The sequence below is a fragment of the Molothrus ater genome, chromosome 2 (assembly GCF_012460135.2).
Source record: "Molothrus ater isolate BHLD 08-10-18 breed brown headed cowbird chromosome 2, BPBGC_Mater_1.1, whole genome shotgun sequence".
Lineage (NCBI taxonomy): Eukaryota > Metazoa > Chordata > Aves > Passeriformes > Icteridae > Molothrus > Molothrus ater.
Genome location: NC_050479.2, coordinates 6202234 through 6220129, shown reverse-complemented (window position 1 = coordinate 6220129; position 17896 = coordinate 6202234). Strand labels below are relative to the sequence as shown.

The following is a 17896-nucleotide window of genomic DNA, read 5'->3' as shown; positions in this document are numbered from 1 at the left end:
GCGGTGGGAAGGGGACTGAGGGTGAAAAGATAACGGTGCGGAAATTACAGGGGAAAAATAAACAAGGTGGCAGACGGTGCAAAACTGGGAGGAGTTGTTGGGTCCTTGGAGGGCACGGAGGGCCTGCAGAGAGACCTTGCTAAATCAGAGAGATGGGCAATTGCCATCTGTATGAACATTAGTAAAGTGCTGGATTCTGCCCCTGGGATGGGACAATCCTGGATATACAGACAGAATGGAGAATGAAAGGCTGAAAAGAAAGGTATTAAACTATCAGAGAGTGTCCAGAGGAGGGCAGTGAAGATGGTGAAGGCCTTGAGGAGAAGCTGTGTGGAGAGCACTTGGGTCTGTTCAGCCTGGACTGAGGGGAGACCTCGTTGCAGTTACCTTTAATATTTAAAGCCCCATAAAACAAATCCAGAGGAGCAGAATATGCTGAGGAAATCAATTCTGGATCATTGGTAGTAGTCTGTAGTATCTTCATTAAAAGCCATTTCAGCATGTGGCTTCGAAGTATTGCAAGGACAAGCCCAATTATTTGTATTCAGGTCCCTGCTCTTATTAGCCAGTTCTCCCATCAATTCACAAAACCAGAGGGAATGAAAAGTTACAGGTTTAATGTGTTAATAAACATTTTAAAAAAAGACACAAAAGGGCTTTCATCAAAAAAAAAGAAAAAATTTATTTAAAAAACCTCAAAAAAATCCAACAAGCCATGACATTTGTAACACATTCTCTTACAGTTTAAGTTACTTTATTTGGCTGGTAATGTCCAAACAAATTTTCACTACAGTACCTCAAGGCTGTCAAGCAAACCTCGACAAAAACTGTAAAGCCCCATCGATTTTCTCCAATAGCTGCTGCTATGGGTCCTCATTTCTCCTCATTATTGAAATCTCATCAGGTTTGGAGGCTACAGAACTAAGAAAAGTGTTCCAGAAATATGTACATATTAAATCCAAGTAAAACAACATTTAAAACAAGTTGAGACCAGTATATTTCCAATCAATATATTTTTTCATCCTTTTTAAAATTCAGTCAGTCTAGATAAGCTTGCACTATAAAATTCACAATACTTAATGTCCAAGGCGTTTTTAATAAAGAATAAACTTCTTCCAGTTGTACTTCTAACTTCCCTAAGAACACTTTTTTGTTTTCTTACTTGAAGTCAGGAATTATTTAAAAAAAAGAAATCAGTTAATCAAGAGATCAATGCTGTCTAGTTTACAGCCAAATGGTACAGGAAATAGGCCAAGTGCCATCCATGGCATGTCCCACATTTCCATCACTACCTCCCAGGGAACTCTGTCACACTGTTAGGAATTGATGCCACTATGAGGGCCACTCATTCTCAGTGAATACCACTGCATAAAATACAGTCTGAGGTTTTCTCCCTCTCACAAGGAGCAATTAGGAACTCAAAGTATCTTTATGAGCTTCTTGCATAAGATAATCACTGTCAGAATCCAATTCTTCTTCATCCCCTGGTGTTTCCTCTGCTGCACGTTTCATGCCCCGCTGCTGGGAAATGGCCAAGGCGTATTTGATGTTGTAAATGTTCCACTCACAGCTGAAAAAATAAATAGGGAAACGTTGTTTTCCTCCTGAAATAAAAACAACTCTAAAAGAAGGCTGTCTCAAAAGCTTTAACAGCACACTGTCACCCCCCAAATCACTCCAGGTTTTAGATTTGGACTTTCAAATGTAACAATACATACAGTTTTGAGACATCTTCAAAGTGACGCTGGATGCTCTTCTGGAGGAACTGAATCACAGGGAGCAGCTTCACTGACCTTGGATGGAAAAAATATGCAATTTGCAATGCAGTTCATGTTTACCTATGGAAATCTAGAATTTTTCTATACTCTCAAGATTCTGACAAGCATACAACTTTAATGCCAACTTTTTAAGATAATCCTAAAGAAACAAAAGCTCTCTGCTTTTGACTCTGTCCACAATGATTACACTTAATACAAGTAATATATTGTGAGAAATGTTTTTTCTAATGTCCAACTGCATCTGGAAGAGCTGATTCTGCTTGCTGCAGCAATGACAGTTCCTTTCAGATACTACAAGACTTTCTGAACAATGGGGAATTTGTTTTAAATTGTCCTCTTCTACTTTAGCAGGAACAAAGGAGAGATTTTGTTCCAGTCATTTCAGTAACTAAAACATTAAAATCCATGTTGAAGCAAGGGAAGAGTTACACAATGCACTGTTTTTTAAATTGTAGGACTCCTTCTCAGATTACTTCTCAGCCCATTTTAAATTTGTAAATTTGCCTGGTTTTGTTCCTAGAAGTCTAAAATTCTGTATTAGGGGTAGGCTGAATATAATTCACAGACCAGGCCTGTGTAGTTTCAAAGTACTCTGTAGGAAGGCAGAGTACTACCAGCTATAGTCACAAGCTAGGTCTGTAAAAATGCAATCAATACCTGCACATCACCTTTCAGTTAGATTTAAGATGCATAACTGTTTAAAAACACAACTGCCAAATCTTGCTATCACTCTTGAAATCATTATGCAGTTATTGTCTAAGTAACTCAAGCAAAGTTTTACCTGTTGTATTTGAAAAATGTTTCTGCAATGTGTCTTCACAAATACAGTAACATATTCCAATTCTGTCACAAACACTTTTTAGAATCTTTTTAGAGCTTTAAGATCAAGTCCAAGCTGTAACTTCTATCATTAGCACAGAACTTTTAAGACTGAAGTGCTCTAATTGTAGTGCATGCATTATCTAGAATATCAGTAAATGTTAAGTAAAAGCCTTAAACTGACAGGTTTTTAATTTTAATATTCTTGTCAGCATTTTGATTTTCACGAGATCTCACCTTGTTTTCAACTTCTGTCCATGCAGCATAAGCAACTTATGAGCCCAAATAAGATAGAACTCCAAGTGACAAGAGGTCTCAAAAGCAGAGGCCAGGAACTCCAGTAACTTCTCCACATACAGGTCTGGCAGTGATGAGCAGACAACATCAACTGTGCAAAAAGGAAAAAAAAACCCATAAACATTCAATAGAGTTGAGTTATTACTTGGAATAACATGAAGGAGACCACAGGAAAGCATAGGGGGAAGAAGAAAGCAGCACTTTGGCAAGTGGTGGATATTTAGTGCTGTATTTCAGGGTACAGTACCACAATCTCTCAGGGGACAAATGTTCCTCCTTTGAACCTTCCAAACACTACTGTATTTAAAAGCAAGAAATTAACTCCTCCCTCTCCAAGTTCTTCCTCCTAGCAGAGTTTTTATTTCACCCTTTTCTCCTCCTTTCTAAAGTAACAGACTTTATTGTTGCTGCTTCTGACCTCACCCAAATTTCTGTATTCAGTGGAACCAGTTACGCACAACAATCAGAGGCACTGATACTTGAAAAGACAGCAAAGTCACCTGCCCACACAGGAAGGATCTCAATGCTGTTAGCAACAGCACAGCACAAACAAACACTATTTAGAAGCATCCAAACTAATCTCATATATAACTAAATTACCTCATTATAATCCATTCTCAAAGATAGCTTTTGCTTAAGAAAAAGGCACACAGTCATCCTCTGTTAACAGTGGATTACAACAGCCTCTCCTCAGCTGTACTCTGGCCTTCCAATCATTTTCTAAGCTCTCCACCAGATGTTCTGGAGCATCAATGTCTTTTCTCGTGCTGTCAGTCCCAGAACCAGGCACAGTACTTCTGATGTGGTGCCACAAGTGCTCGACAGACAAGATTCATCACCTTCCTCAAACTGCTGATTACATCCTTGCTACTGGTTAATGGTCTTCACCACACAGGCACAGTGCTAACAAGGTTAAACTCAATGTGCCCCTCCAACACCAACTGAAATCCAAAAACCCTGCCTGCACCTCTAGGCCTGATCAAATTCCATGCTGAGAAGTCACTAAATGAGCATGAAGTAGATGGGCAAAATTAAAACATAAATTAACACTAAGAAATCTGCCTTTACACCTCAACTTGTCTTGGCTCACACATGTCTGTTTACAGCTAGCTCAGCCCAGTTTCATGGCAGATCCACTCACCTTCACTGCTAGGGACAGCCTCTATCACCTCCTGAATTAATTTCTTTTCATTCAGCTTGAAGGCCATGACAATGGCCATAGTGTATTCCTTCTGACTCAGTGTTTTGCGGATATTGCTGGGTGTGACATCAATATCCAGCTCAAAAGGATCAAACATTAGCCCAGAGTCCAGTGAATAGAGCAGGAGGCCCTCTGTGGTGGTGGCTGCCCAGCTTCGTCCTAAAAGAGAAATAACAATATTTAACAACAAAGAGATGTGTTCTAGAATGGAAACAGAAGAGTAATGATAATCCTCCAGTACCCTATTCTTTCACATGTTTTATATGGAATTAAAAAAATCCTAAATTAACTGTTGATACTAACCTGTAGGACAGAATCGCACACAAGTCACCCTTATTTCTGGTTTAAAGTGTCGATAGCTCATGTCACCTAAAAGAGAAATCTGGAAGTGATTTAACAGATTCACCACAAGTTCACAGTCTAGTTATCAACTCTGACTATGATGTTACCATTAAATAATGTGCAGCATGGTAAAACCTGGCAGAATTAAAGACTGGGTAAGGAAGGCACAGTTCATGTCCAAGAGATCACAGCTTAGGTGGTGGGACCAAATTTTGTAATCCTGATGTTAAAACTGAGCTAAACAAGTCAAACCCTTCTTACCTGTGTCAAAGGTTCTGATGCACAAAAAAGTAGAAACAAAGAGAGCAAAGCCAAAGCCATACCTCTTTTTACTCCAGGAAGAGGGATGGCAACACCTTCGTCACCTCCACCACCTTCATCGATCAGAGCCATGCTGCCAAATTCAGTCATTTTTCTCCGATCTAAGTACTCCTGGAAAGACATGCAAGTTCCATTCACTGCACTGAATGTCTTCTCAAACAGCAGAGCTCAGTTTGGACTGTGCTTTCACATTATTATAGGTTTGATATATACTCCAGAGATGGACTGTTTGCTTCCTCAGCTGCAGCCCTACTCCTTCTGTCCTGCAGGTTCCATAACTGCACCGTGCTAATGCAAGGGTTGTGTGGCCAAAACACTGCAAATGAGATTTTAGGGACTTCACAATGTAAGTGAGATTTTAGGGACCTCTCTGGTCCCCCTTTCTAAATACCCATCCCCTCCAGGATTCTGTTTCAGCTTGTTCACTTTCTTTCAAGGCAGATGTTGAGCTACACCAGCTCACAGACCACTGCTATGATACTTGGAAGTACATAGCAGTGGTCTATGTAAAAAAAAGGATACCTGGAACCACAGTCAGATAGAGCCTGACATGAACAATAATCATCCTTCCTGGTAAGGGGATGGTGAAAAGGGTTACTGGAATTTTTTCCCCTTCTGATATTTTTCATAATTCACTTTACTTTTAAAGGAATTTAATTTGGTATTTGGCAATATTCAGAAACAGAGTTTATAAAGGTCAGCGATGTTGTTCTGTATCCACAAAAATAATCCTTCATTTCTTTGCTAACACAAACTGACACCTGGGGAGTTAGCTTAGTACAAAAGGTTGGTAATTTAAGTTTTCACTTCCACTTTAAGTCTAGTGCCAACTAACTTAGTATGCTTGAGAGTTCTGCCCATTCAACACAAGCACAGTACAAATCTGGGAAGAGATTCAGGAATTCATTCTGTTCCAAGAGGAATATATCCTTCCACCTCTTCTGCACAAAAATAAACCCATTCTTTAAGAAACATTCATGAATCAGTCTTAATGAGATGCTATATCAAAACCAAAGTCTTGTGGGGGTGAGGAAATTTAAAAAAGACTCCTGTGCTCACATACCTCCATTGCATCTAAAGAATGGTTGCATGAAATTTCAAATTTTTTCATAAGAATCTGTTCCTTGACATTATATATACAGACAAATTTTGACAATCCACCTGCCAGAATAGATTGACCATCTGCTGAATAGCACAGAGTTGTAAAAGATCTGGTAAAGAAAAAGAGAAAGCAGTTAAATTTCACTGCCACATCTGAGCTAAAAGATATGAGTAGAATGTGAAGACTCAGAAAATAACCACTACATGGTAAAAATGGAGATCTTCATTCACACTGTATGTACTTCACACACACATTTACTACAAAGCATTTGGTGCTTCACATGAATCAGAGACAATTTCAAGAACTTCAACAGCTTCATGAAATACTTCCATACTTCTGAATCTGAGTCACAGCTCAGTCAATGAGCTCTCAACTATATCATGCATGACAAAAAACCAGAAAAGCTACAGAAAAACCAATGCCATGGCATGTTTGAAAGACATGGTTGAGAGCTCACCAGCAAAAAATACTGCTTTTTTCCAAAGCTTTTTTCCAAAAACTTATTGTTTCCCCTTTTTTTTTTTTATTGGAAGCAATATGGAAAAAAAAAGGGGGAAAGAGAAGAATAAAACATTTCTCTAAGATACTTTTTGATAGCACACAAATTCAACTTGCTTTTAAACATTACTTCACATGCATAGCAACAGGTAATAAACCCCATACTTTAATTACCTTCTTTCAAAAATGTAATAGTTTCTACATACTAATGGTTGTACACTAGTATTTGTGTAGAAAGATATCTACTAAAAAACCTAACCCACAGCAAATTAACACCTTGGCCTGAGAAGCTTAATATTATGTGGGCAACCCAAGTCCCAAATAGATGAGAAAAAACACATGCTCAGAATGGTGCTGACCAGTGAGAGAACACAGCCAACTACAAAAGGGAGGCATCTACATGTCAGGCAGGCTTTTAACATTCAGAATCAGAAATATCTGAACAGCAGATGCACTCTGCAATCTTCATGTAGAAAAGAAATGGAAAAACAACTGCAAAGTGACCCAGTGTGGCACCCTCTTGTCACTGCAGCCCCCTGGACGTACTTGCCCTTGGCTGCCTGCTTGGCAGTTATTTTATCCAGCTCCTTCCTCCCCATCTGCAGATCGTGCCTGCCCTCAATGGAGCCAGTCTGCACTGCACTGTCATGATCCCAAAATGTTATCTGGCCATTCAAAGCAGCAACCGCCAGCTCCTTGCCATCGGGACGGAAGGCAACAACAAGAACTGCAAAGAATTTTCATAACAGTTAAAAATGCACTCAGATGCTTTTCTAAGAAAAGACCCTTAATTTTTCTAGGATCTTATCTCAGCTATTAGAAAAGATTTAGGAGTAAAAGAGTAAAAAGTATGACTGTACTTTTTCCTGTGGACAACATACAATTACATGTTGTTAATTATAACGCTAATTATAACGCTAAGCAAGAATTAAAGTATTTATTGCACTATTAAGCAAGCACAAGAGTGAAGTATCTGAACTTTTCCATTTCCATGAGTGAGTGTCTCTGTATTTGACATGTTCTGTTGTTATTAACATATTTTACACAGTATTTTTATATTTGATAAAAGATGAGAAATGAAACAAGAATTACCATCTGAGTTTATTATGAATGTCTCCTTAGTTCTCCAGCTGTCCAACATATCCCATAATTTTACAGTCTTATCCCAAGAGGCACTGGCTAGAACACACTTCATTGGATTAAAGGACAAGCTGCTGATGGGACCCTCATGACCTGCTAAGACCTAAAAAGAGAAGAAAAAAATAACCTGGAATTAGGTGTAAGAAACTGAAATCTGTGTAGTCTGCATTCAGTAAACTCCAGATACAGCCAATAAACCACACCTGACTTGTCCACACACATTTGAGATCACTTTTGGACACAGGGCATGATACACACCAGTGATTCTCAACTTTTTATTTTCACAAGTTTTTAAAAAATTCCCTGTAGTGCTACCACTATATAGGCATCTACAACCACTCCTATGCACACACTTTAGGGATGCAGTGTGCCAATTTCCTCCCTCCTTTCAAAACAATCAGACCAATTGTGAAAAACCAAGTCATTGCTCTAAGAATTCAGTACCTCCTGCAGCTGATAACACTTCAGAATAAAAACAAAAATAAAAAAACTGAGAATAAGAGTGACAGAGATTTTCATTTCATGGAAGGTTCCTACTCCTCCAAAAAATATCTAGGAAAGAAACTAAACTCAAAACTCTGGAGATCCAGTCAAGTATATCCCAAGTTACTGAAGTGATCTGTATTCCATGGCTGTGCCAAATTAAATATGTGAATCACAGAGCTCTTCTACTTGTACAAGATGCAAAGGAATGCTTAAGAATTGAAACAATAATTGAACAATCATGGCCCTGCCCTGCTCCAGCAAAACCCTTCATGAAATCTGTATCAGTCTTAACAGAGCAACTACGATTTCTTCATTACCTGTAGAAAATATGTGGCAAAGAACATCTCTGAATAAGGAGGGAAAGACTTTCATGCCCATGTGTTAGCTCACCACCACTGGTGTTACTTCATGAATAGAAAGAGCTCATTACTCAAAAATTTTAACTATTTCCCACACAAATTCAGGGTGAGCTCCATGCAATAAATAAAAAAAATGCTGAGAGCAACATAGTGTAGCTCCAGTTTTTGAACATAAATATAACAAAACACTTCATGTTGCATTGAAACTCCCCTGACTAATCCCAAAGTTGCTGAGTATCACCACACTCCACACAAGGTTAAATTCAAGCCCTCCCAGCACTCTGGGTCCTTACATCGAGCAGCCTCCCACTCTGCATTGACCAGATGAATATTTCAAAGGAATCCTGGGAACCAGCTGCCACAATCTCACCACTGGAGTCCACAGCTAAACAAGAGAACTGACTTGGTCGTGGAGAGGTAAAGGTACGGAAATTCCGGTACCTGTGGAGGAGGTGAAAAGAAATTATGAGAACATTTCACGTAGATTTATTTAAATGTGTGTTTAACAAGTTTATTTATAAAAGGAGTTCATTTGTTTTGTAAAGACTTCTAAGCTATGTACAGAAAAAATAATTTTTTTATAAAATTAAGATATGTTGCCTCAGCATGACTGCAAGATCCAAAAGAAGCATGAAAAACTCTGCAGAAATAGGAGACAAAAATACTCTGAGGAGCTCTCTTCTATTAAATAGCATGTGTCAATTTTTCAGAAACATGGGCTTGTTTACACACCCAGTTCTGTGCACAGCTGTATTATATTATGGAAAGTGCCTTCTCCCCATTTGAGTAAAGCCAGACAATGATTTTCTTGGATTTCCAGCTTCTCTGAGGAAAGTTCTTCCAGAATTTTCTTCACAGAAAGTGGACAGAATAAGAGCATTCCTAATAACTATCTCAATTTAAATCAAAGGCTGAACCAAAAACCAGTAAGGCAGTGCTGCTCACCTTTATGAGACTTCAAACAAACAATCAGTAATTTGCTGTATTTTGGGGGGAGTGTGAAAGCTGAGGACTAAATGAGACATGAAAGCTTTCATGCAAAGAGTTACCTGTGCAGATCAAAGGCACGCACTGTTCCATCCAGGGAAGCACTCAGGACAACATAGCCAGTGGAAGTGAAAGTTACAGCAGTTACACCACTGTTGTGTTCTGTAAAGGTGACAAAACAAAAGCTGCTTGAAGTGTTCCACACTTTCACCTGCAGGACAGACACGAAAAGACTTAGAATCACTATCATCAGAAAAAAGAGAAAATCAGAGTAAGGCAGCAGCAGAGTAGAGAAAACCTAATTATAGAACTCTGCAACAGCATAAAAGACTTTCAGTAATAGCACTCAAGAGGCCAGAGATTATCATTATACCTCTTAAGACACATTTGCAACATAAAAATCTAAGCAGAGACAGACACAAACAAAGTTAATAAATGAAAGTAACACTTGGTGAGCATCTTGAGCTTCCAAGCTTATACTGTCAAATAAAACAGGTGTCAAATTCAAAACCAACTCTAAAGCCATTACAAAAGTTACAAGTGAGATGATATTCCAGTTGTTTCAGGGTTTTTTCCTGAACAAAAATTGTATGCATTTAGCCTTCTGCAGTGTGACACTTCTTGGTTTTGGCCAGTTTTCATCCTGAATGGCAGAAAGTGACAGATCTTTTTCAGCCATTTAAAAGTTTTGACAGGACATCAGCTACTACTATTGTCCCATTTATGTGCCAAGACATCGTGGCAAAACACCTTTGAAAATAAAAGTACCTGTACACACAGCCTATCATTTCAATGCAAGTCATCCATAAGAAGTTAATTTTTCTCTTAAATGACAAGCTTCTGGAATGGTACATTTAAACAAAAAAATTGCACTGGCATAAATAATTTGAAATCAATTTCATATCAAAAAACAATTATTTAAAGGGTAAGAAGTCGGGTGGCTGAAGTTCATTCATCCCAAGATATCATGGGACCAAAAATAACATTGATGAATTTGTTACTTTTGCATTTATGGTGACTGGACCTGTAATAATTAAAAAATCACCTGCTAGAAAGCATAAGTGATGCAATTTACAGCTACAGGTAGTAACAAAGCAAAATATATATACTCTAGAAAGAAAAATCAAAATATTTAAGGAAAGAGAGGATAAAAAATTATGACTTTATAGTAAGAAAAATATGTACCAATTACAGTAACAGAGCTTTCTACATAAAATGCAAAGTCAAGCTGCTTAGTACATTATTAGAAGTTCATATTCCAGCAATATTGTCTCACTTACTTTGCCATCCTCCCCTCCAGTTACTATGTACTGTCCATCTGGAGAATATGCCAAGGAAACCATGCTGTTGAAATGGCCCTGCTGCTTCAGCACATAGGACTCGCTCTGCCACTCCCACACCAGGAGCTGACCCAGACCTGTAAGCACAGCAGGATTAACCACAGCCATGAACACAATGACCCTGCAAATGCAGGCCACAAAACACACAGTGGCAAGCAATGTCAAAAAAAAACCCCAAACAAACCCAAAGGTTAATGCAGACAGGTTGAATTCTGCATCTTTCAGTCCTAATAGGAGCTTTTTCCTTTTATAACTTCAGGGAACTTCCTCAAAAATTTCCTCCATGAGCTGTTACGTGGAATAATGTTTTCAATAGTACAAGAGCAATGCTATCAACCAGTTGATAAAAGAGCTGGAAAGAAAAGTAGGGCTGCATATAAGAGTAAAGTTTTGGGTTTCATGCAAACCGTTATGGACAGGGTGGGAATGCTGGGAACATCCAGGCAGGTTTGTAAAATGCCATGGGCAACATTTTGCAAAGAAAGAACAGCCCAGAATGAAAGCAGAAATTAACTAGAGGGGATCTGGGGTCTCCCTAACTCTGCTAGAAGCTTTCCTAAATAAAATATGTATTTTTTCCTGCAAAAGAAATTTTTCCCGCTTTGTTAGAAGCAAAATACTTCCCTGAATCATCAGAATTCTCTGAGAGACTCATTAGTGGTATTTGTTTTACTATACCTAGACAGCACAGATATGAGACTATCAATTATTTAACATTTGGAGTCAAAACTAGCAAGAGGAATTTGGGCCTTATGCCCACCACACTTCTTATTTTTCCCATGAATACACACAAAAAAAACCTGACAAACCTGAACATCCAAAGGCAATCCAGTCACCAGTGCAGTTGATAGAAATAGAAGCTATCCTTTGGTCTGAAATACTGAAGTAAGAGAAGTAACCAATAAATAAATTTGTGTGATAAAACTTCAAGTCTAATATTTATTAAAGCTCTTCAAGCAAGTTGTTTGATTGTTTTACTGAACTTCTGTACCACTGTAACATCAAAAACCACAAAGTTCATTCCTTTGTTCCACTCCAAACCATCAAACATTCCAGAATGAAGGCAGAGTATCTGCATCCCAAAAATGTACTTGCCAACACAATAAAACTCCCCAAGTTTAAGAAAATAAAATAGGGGCTTTTTTGTACATGGAACTTGTTTACAGTTATGGAAAATAATCTGATTTGATTTCTCAACTTAGATACAATTTACAGATAATTTTACATATGCAGAACTTTCCAGCTAATATTTTCTACAAAGAAACTGAAAATATTAAAATGGACAAAGTTAAAGAAGTCTAGCCAACGACCAGGAACTCCTGAGTAGTTTCCTTATTCAGACCCCACTTTTCCAGAATGAGGAGTGGAATCATATGGTATTTATTACATAAATTTATGGTTTTGCCTTTCCAGAAATTACAGTATTAAATAGACAGTCATGTTTTAAGATTTTTGTGCTCTTTTTTATTCATCCTTCACTGCTTAACATGATATGTACCCAATCAAACAAACATGAAACCCCTGCAAAAAAACCTATTCCCTTCCCCCACAAAAACCAAACCAAAGATAGTGATAACCCCATGGCTCACCTCAAGGAGTGGATCAGATTGAAATCTGGAAGCTCATGGAGGTGAAAGACTCCAGAGGCAAAACCAGTGACTAAAAGATGTGTTTTCTTGTGATAGGCTGCAGCTGTCAGGTTATTAAAATCTCCCTCTTTATTGAAAAAATACCTGGCACCCAAGAAAAAAGAAAAAAGGTGAATGTTGAAGAACAGGATGTTGTCAGAGTTGCATCTCCAAGCAGCTCACCAAGAAGGCTGATGAGCCACCTTTACGTCATCTCCTGAAGTCAACCAAGCCTTTCTGGCAAGAAACCAAAGCCTCAAGACTTAGAGAGGGTACTATAGTAAAGTAGTAAAAAATCTGTAGTAAAGATCCCATTTACAATTTCTGAGTTCCAAACAACAGGACACCATGAGTCAGTATTTCTTATACTGCTAAATTACACTTGTTATTCTGAAGGTAAAAGGTAGTGCCCATCATATAATCAAGGTAAGACAGTTCTACCAGAACTACTTAAAATGGTATCTGCAGTAAATTTCTAAATTTTAAATTCTGGACAGTTAAATTTCTAAATCCTGGACAGTTTTATACTGCTTTGAATAAGTTAGAACAGATGGAAAAAAACCCAGTACAATAAATCCCCATTGCTACTTTCATTTTTGATAACTGAAAACCACTTACTTTGCAACACGTGAATATTTAACTTTATTTCTAGTCTCTTCTTCACTTGGATCAGCTTTCCCATGAATTTCTTCACCCTTTGGCTCTTCAAGCAGCTCTTCATCATCTTCTGCTGCCTTCTTTTCCTTTGCTGCATCTTTAGGGGGCATGGGCTTCAAACCATCCAGCTCAGTGTCACACTGCCACACACACAGAGCTGCATCCTGGCTAATTGTGTACAGCTAGAATACAAACACACAAATTATTATTGTCCAATATCCATGCTCTGTGCTCTGCAAAAATATGAATATAGACTTGCAGAAGGGTTAGCAAGTGTGCATTCTATTCTCAGGATAGAATCCAAGGTGCTTTGAACTGGGAGTTTGACTTGTCCTGAGAACTAGTGAATTATTTGCCTGTCCCCAGAAAAATTTTGCAAGGACCAAAAGCAACTTGATAACCAGTCAGCATCACAGCTAAACTAAATCATTTTTTCATATTTAAAGCTAAAATGTTTTGGGTGAGCAAATTTAAACATGTAATTATGGCAGAGCAATCAAGAGACATTTCTGTATTTTCTAAATTCTGGATATTGTCAAAATAGTCACCTACAGATAAGGTTCTGTTTCCACTATTCAATATTACAATTCAAGTGTGTTGTGTGATTATACATACATCTAGGCTGTTCTCTTCAAAAAAGCAGGCAACTATGACATCCTTATGGCCTCCAAGAGAGTAGTAGATCAAGTTAGCCCATCGCTCTGCTCCAAACACCCACGTAGACATGTCCTTGCTCCCCACTGCAAAGCACCTGCAAAAGAAAAATAGAAAAGAAAATTAGAACACTGGACTGCAAAACTCTTCCCTGGGTGGAGAATGTTCTGAGCTCAAATCCAGCAGTCACCACTTTGATTTTACAAACAAGTGTTGTAAACTGTGATTGCTGACCATAGCAGAGGTAGAAGGGGCTAAAACACATTCAAAAGGTCAACCCTGCTCACATTCCTAAGATGTGTTCCTTTTATGAATTACTATGCATTTTCAAGTAAGAATACTTAAATAAGTAATTTGATTCCCGTTTCTTATACTTTCTGGTCTGCCTAATTGTATTTTTTAATTAAAGACACAATTTTTAAAGCTAGTACAATACTTCAGAGGAAATGCAATGTGCATTTAAATATCAACATGTGCAGGTAAACAGTGCTTCAGTTTAACAACTCACTTGGAATCATCAGTCCAGTCAATACAAGTTGTTTCATCATATGGGCCATAGTAGGTTTTGTCCAGAACAAATGCATTAAATTCTCTTTTCTTCCCAGGAGCATGGTACAGGTAAGCAAGATTGTCTTTTGTAACCACAAATTTCCTGGCATAATGGGGGGGAAAAAGACATAACTGCACACAAAGCTGATAGAGCAAACAACTGTTCAGTACAGACTGCAATACAATGAAACAATATAATAATAAAGAGGTTCCTGCACTACTGAAACAATAAAAATGAATTGCTTTTGAAGGAAAAACAAAGTATTTGCAGATTGATACTATCCCCCAACTTAAACATTATAAAAGAGAAAACCTTCAGTAAAAATTACTGAAGTTGAATACTGAAATTCTTATTCTCAAAGCCCCAAAACAGAAGGAAAAGTTCAAACACTCAAACCAGGATATTCTATTTTCAAGGCTTTGCTTTCCTTCTTTTCTTCCCCTCTCAATTTTACAAAGTGACCCTGATCAGCTCAAAATCTCCCCTCACTCATGAATAGGAAATATTTCCAGATTGGTTAGGATGTCTTCATAATCACAACTAGTTTATCGGGAAATTCCTGCTGTTCTGTTCTAAAGCATGCACTTTTTACTTACTTGCCATCAGGGGAAAAGCTGACACTGTGAACTGGCTTGTGAAAATAAAACTGATGTATCACGCATTTCCCAATCAAACTCACAAGCAAGGCAGCTCCCTCTGTAAGGGCAGAAGGAAAGGATCATTGAGTACCAAGAATAATTGAGTACCAAAAAAATCATAACCCCAGAAAACATTCTTTTCTTGAAGAGGAGGGGGAAAAGCATTTCAAGACAGTGTGCTTAATATTATTAAAATTAAAAAATACAGTCCAAATTATGAGACACTCTCCAAATTCTGTAAACAAGTTCTGTAAATAAAGATACCTTACCCAAAAATTATAATGCAATTTCTAAAGCATATGACTTCTAATTTTGTGTTAAGGTTGAACACCCTAACAGATTTCCTCCCCTCAAGGCTGCATTTTTACTGAATTCTTTTAAAAAACAGATGTCTCTTTGTGCAAGTACCTTCATCAATTAGAATGGCAAGGCTTCCATCTGGAGAGAGCCCCACGCACACAATATTGAGCCGTGTAGCCAAGGGCAACGTCTCACACTTGTTACTGCAACAAAAACACAGAACAGTAAAATGAGGACAGGGATGCAGGAAGAACATCAGTGTCAGTGAAATATACCTTTGTTAAGCCTAGACAAAATTTACTGTAAAACCCTGACAACTTTGTTCAGCTGTCACAATCCCCTGAACATCAGCTAGGTGGGTTGTTCTGAGCAGGGCCAGGAGCTGGACTCGATGATCCTTCCAGGCCAGGATGGTCTGTAATCCTACATAACAGAATTATAATTCCAGGCTCCAGGATGGTCTGTAATCTACATAACAGAATTCTAATTCCAGGCTCCAGGATGGTCTGTAATTCTGCATAACAGAATTCTAATTCCAGGCTCCAGGATGGTCTGTAATTCTGCATAACAGAATTCTAATTCCGGGCTCCTGACTGGAACGCAGGCACAGAGAGCACTGATCACAACTCTGGCACACAGGAAAGGTTGATGATGCTCTAATTTTTGTTACATGCAAGGCAGAAGCACACAAAGAAACCATACAACTAAATCAAACACAAGTCTATTTCTTCCCTTTTCTTTTTCTCTCTGAAATACACCTTTACATAATTCCTCTGCTATTCTCCACACGAGTGTACACGCCCAACACCGTGACAGGTATTCCACTAGACAGGCTTCTACCTTTTAACGCTAAAGCAAACGCTTTCCGGGATATTTTGGCAGGCCGAGCATCCTGGACAACCGCACGGGTCGGGCTCCAAAACGCCCTGAGAGCTTTATTCCCCCCGAAACCCCCGCGCTGGCAGCGCCAGGCCCTCCCCGCCCCTCGCCGCTCTCACTTCTTGAGGTCGAAGAGGGAGATCCTGTTGCCGACGGGGCTGAGCAGGGAGTTGCCATCGCGGGTGAAGCTGAGGTTGCCGCGGCGGTACACGGTGCCCAGCAGGCCGGAGAACTGCGGGGGCAGGAAAGGGCAGGGTTAGAGCGGCTGCGGAGATGGGGATCGGGGGAAGGTGATGGGGAGATGGTGCTGGGGATCGGGGGCTGCCCCCCGGCCCGCGCTCACCCGGTACGCGAAGCGCATGGCGGCCACACGTGGGGAGGGCAGCCGCGGAACTGCGGCACCCAGGGGCGGGAACAGGGGAAGGGAAGGAAGGGAGCAGAGAGGGAGGGACTGGGAGGAGAGTGGGAGGGACAGGGAGGAGAGAGGGAGGAGAAAGGGAAAGGGATGGGCTGTGGCACTGCCCTGTGTGCCCTTCCCCAGGCCACGGGCCCTGCCGCCCCCTCAGCCGCTCCGGGCCCTCCCCAGCCCCCGCCACGAGCCGGGGGAGCTCTGGTTCTCTTTAGTAAATATATTACGGTATTTATACTTTTTATTATAAATGCCTTGGAGTGACTGTGAGAGCTGGACCTGTTTATTCTGGAGAACAGAGGGCTGTGAGATCTCATCAATCGATATAAATATATCCCTGGTGGGTGTCGGAGGATGGTGCCAAGCTCTTTTTCAGTGGTGGCCAGCATCAGAATGAGGAGCAGCGGCTGTAAAATAAAACACAAGGAGTTTCAACTCAACATAAGGAAGAGTTTGTTTATGTTCAGGGTGGCAGAGCTCTGGAACGGCTGCCCAGGGAGGACACAGAGTTCCCTCTCTGGAGACATTCCAGAGCCACCTGGATGTGCTCTGTGTCACTGCTCTGGGTGACCCTGCCTTGGCAGCAGTTGGACTGGGTGATCTCCAGAGGTCACTGCAATCCTGACTGTTCTGAGATTCTGAAATTAGAGTGCAACAACACTGAATGCCTGGTGTATAGATGTGAGAGGTTTATTTTAAAGCAGTTTTATTGCAGTGGAAAGGATGTTGGTGGCCAGTTTGATTCTTTTCAATAAAAGTGTAAAAATATCACAAAGAAAATACATAAGGAAAAGAAAGAAAGGGAAGGAATGGGTAAAGAGTAGATAGTGGAGACATAACAGCACCCATGGATCTAGTGATGAGACTTGAGTGTTGGCATTTCAGTGTCCCTTGGTCAGAGAGATGATCACAGTCTCGATCCTTTGGGCCCACAAACAAAAAGTTCCTCGGGTTATGTACAGTCAGATTAGCATTGCAACACCCAGACCCCTCCCCAGGAAGGGAATTCTTCATGTCTGACACAGACTGGGGCATGCAGCACCTGCTGAGGGAGAGTTCCAGAAGGATTGGCTGCTTTGGGGTCCTTGGTGGTCTCAATCCCCCTCTCTTGGTCTTGCCTGCTCCATGACCCCACTTCTGCACCCACACTGGGGGTTATGTGGCCATCATGGACCTGACAGTAAAACTGGCACCAGAAAGATGCTGCCCTACCTTGGTATTTCCCATTTGAATGGTTATTGGTGTTTGAGCTTTAGCAATCCATTAAATCCTTACTGTCTGTGCTCCTTCAGCCTTGTCCTTGGATAATCACTCACAGGTGTTAGTGTCGCAAAATGTGGAATATGTCAAAATTAACTTAAGTCAGGATGTTCTTTGATGGTTGATCTTTGTATATTTCCAAGCCTAATCAGCAAGGAAGGAGAATTAATTGGTGGTACAGAGAGCAGCGTCCCTTAGTTATGGACATCATTATAATGAGCTAATGAGCTCATTATAACTAATCAGCTTTA

At 39.8% G+C, this 17896-nt stretch overlaps 1 protein-coding gene across 1 annotated transcript; it reads right to left on the bottom strand.

Annotated features, from left to right (window-relative positions):
• Window positions 1–600: 600 nt before the first annotated feature.
• Window positions 601–16381, bottom strand: PWP2 (PWP2 small subunit processome component). Its single transcript, XM_036389753.2, has 21 exons — window positions 16320–16381; window positions 16096–16208; window positions 15206–15300; window positions 14756–14855; window positions 14118–14261; window positions 13571–13706; window positions 12917–13137; window positions 12260–12403; window positions 11480–11550; window positions 10611–10747; window positions 9393–9541; window positions 8637–8784; window positions 7451–7601; window positions 6905–7085; window positions 5822–5969; window positions 4761–4869; window positions 4399–4464; window positions 4036–4254; window positions 2835–2985; window positions 1719–1793; window positions 601–1570 (listed from the first exon to the last, which is right to left on the bottom strand). Exons 1-21 carry the CDS (start codon window positions 16335–16337, stop codon window positions 1411–1413), a joined length of 2736 nt encoding a protein of 911 aa, XP_036245646.1. The 5' UTR covers window positions 16338–16381; the 3' UTR covers window positions 601–1410.
• Window positions 16382–17896: the final 1515 nt, after the last annotated feature.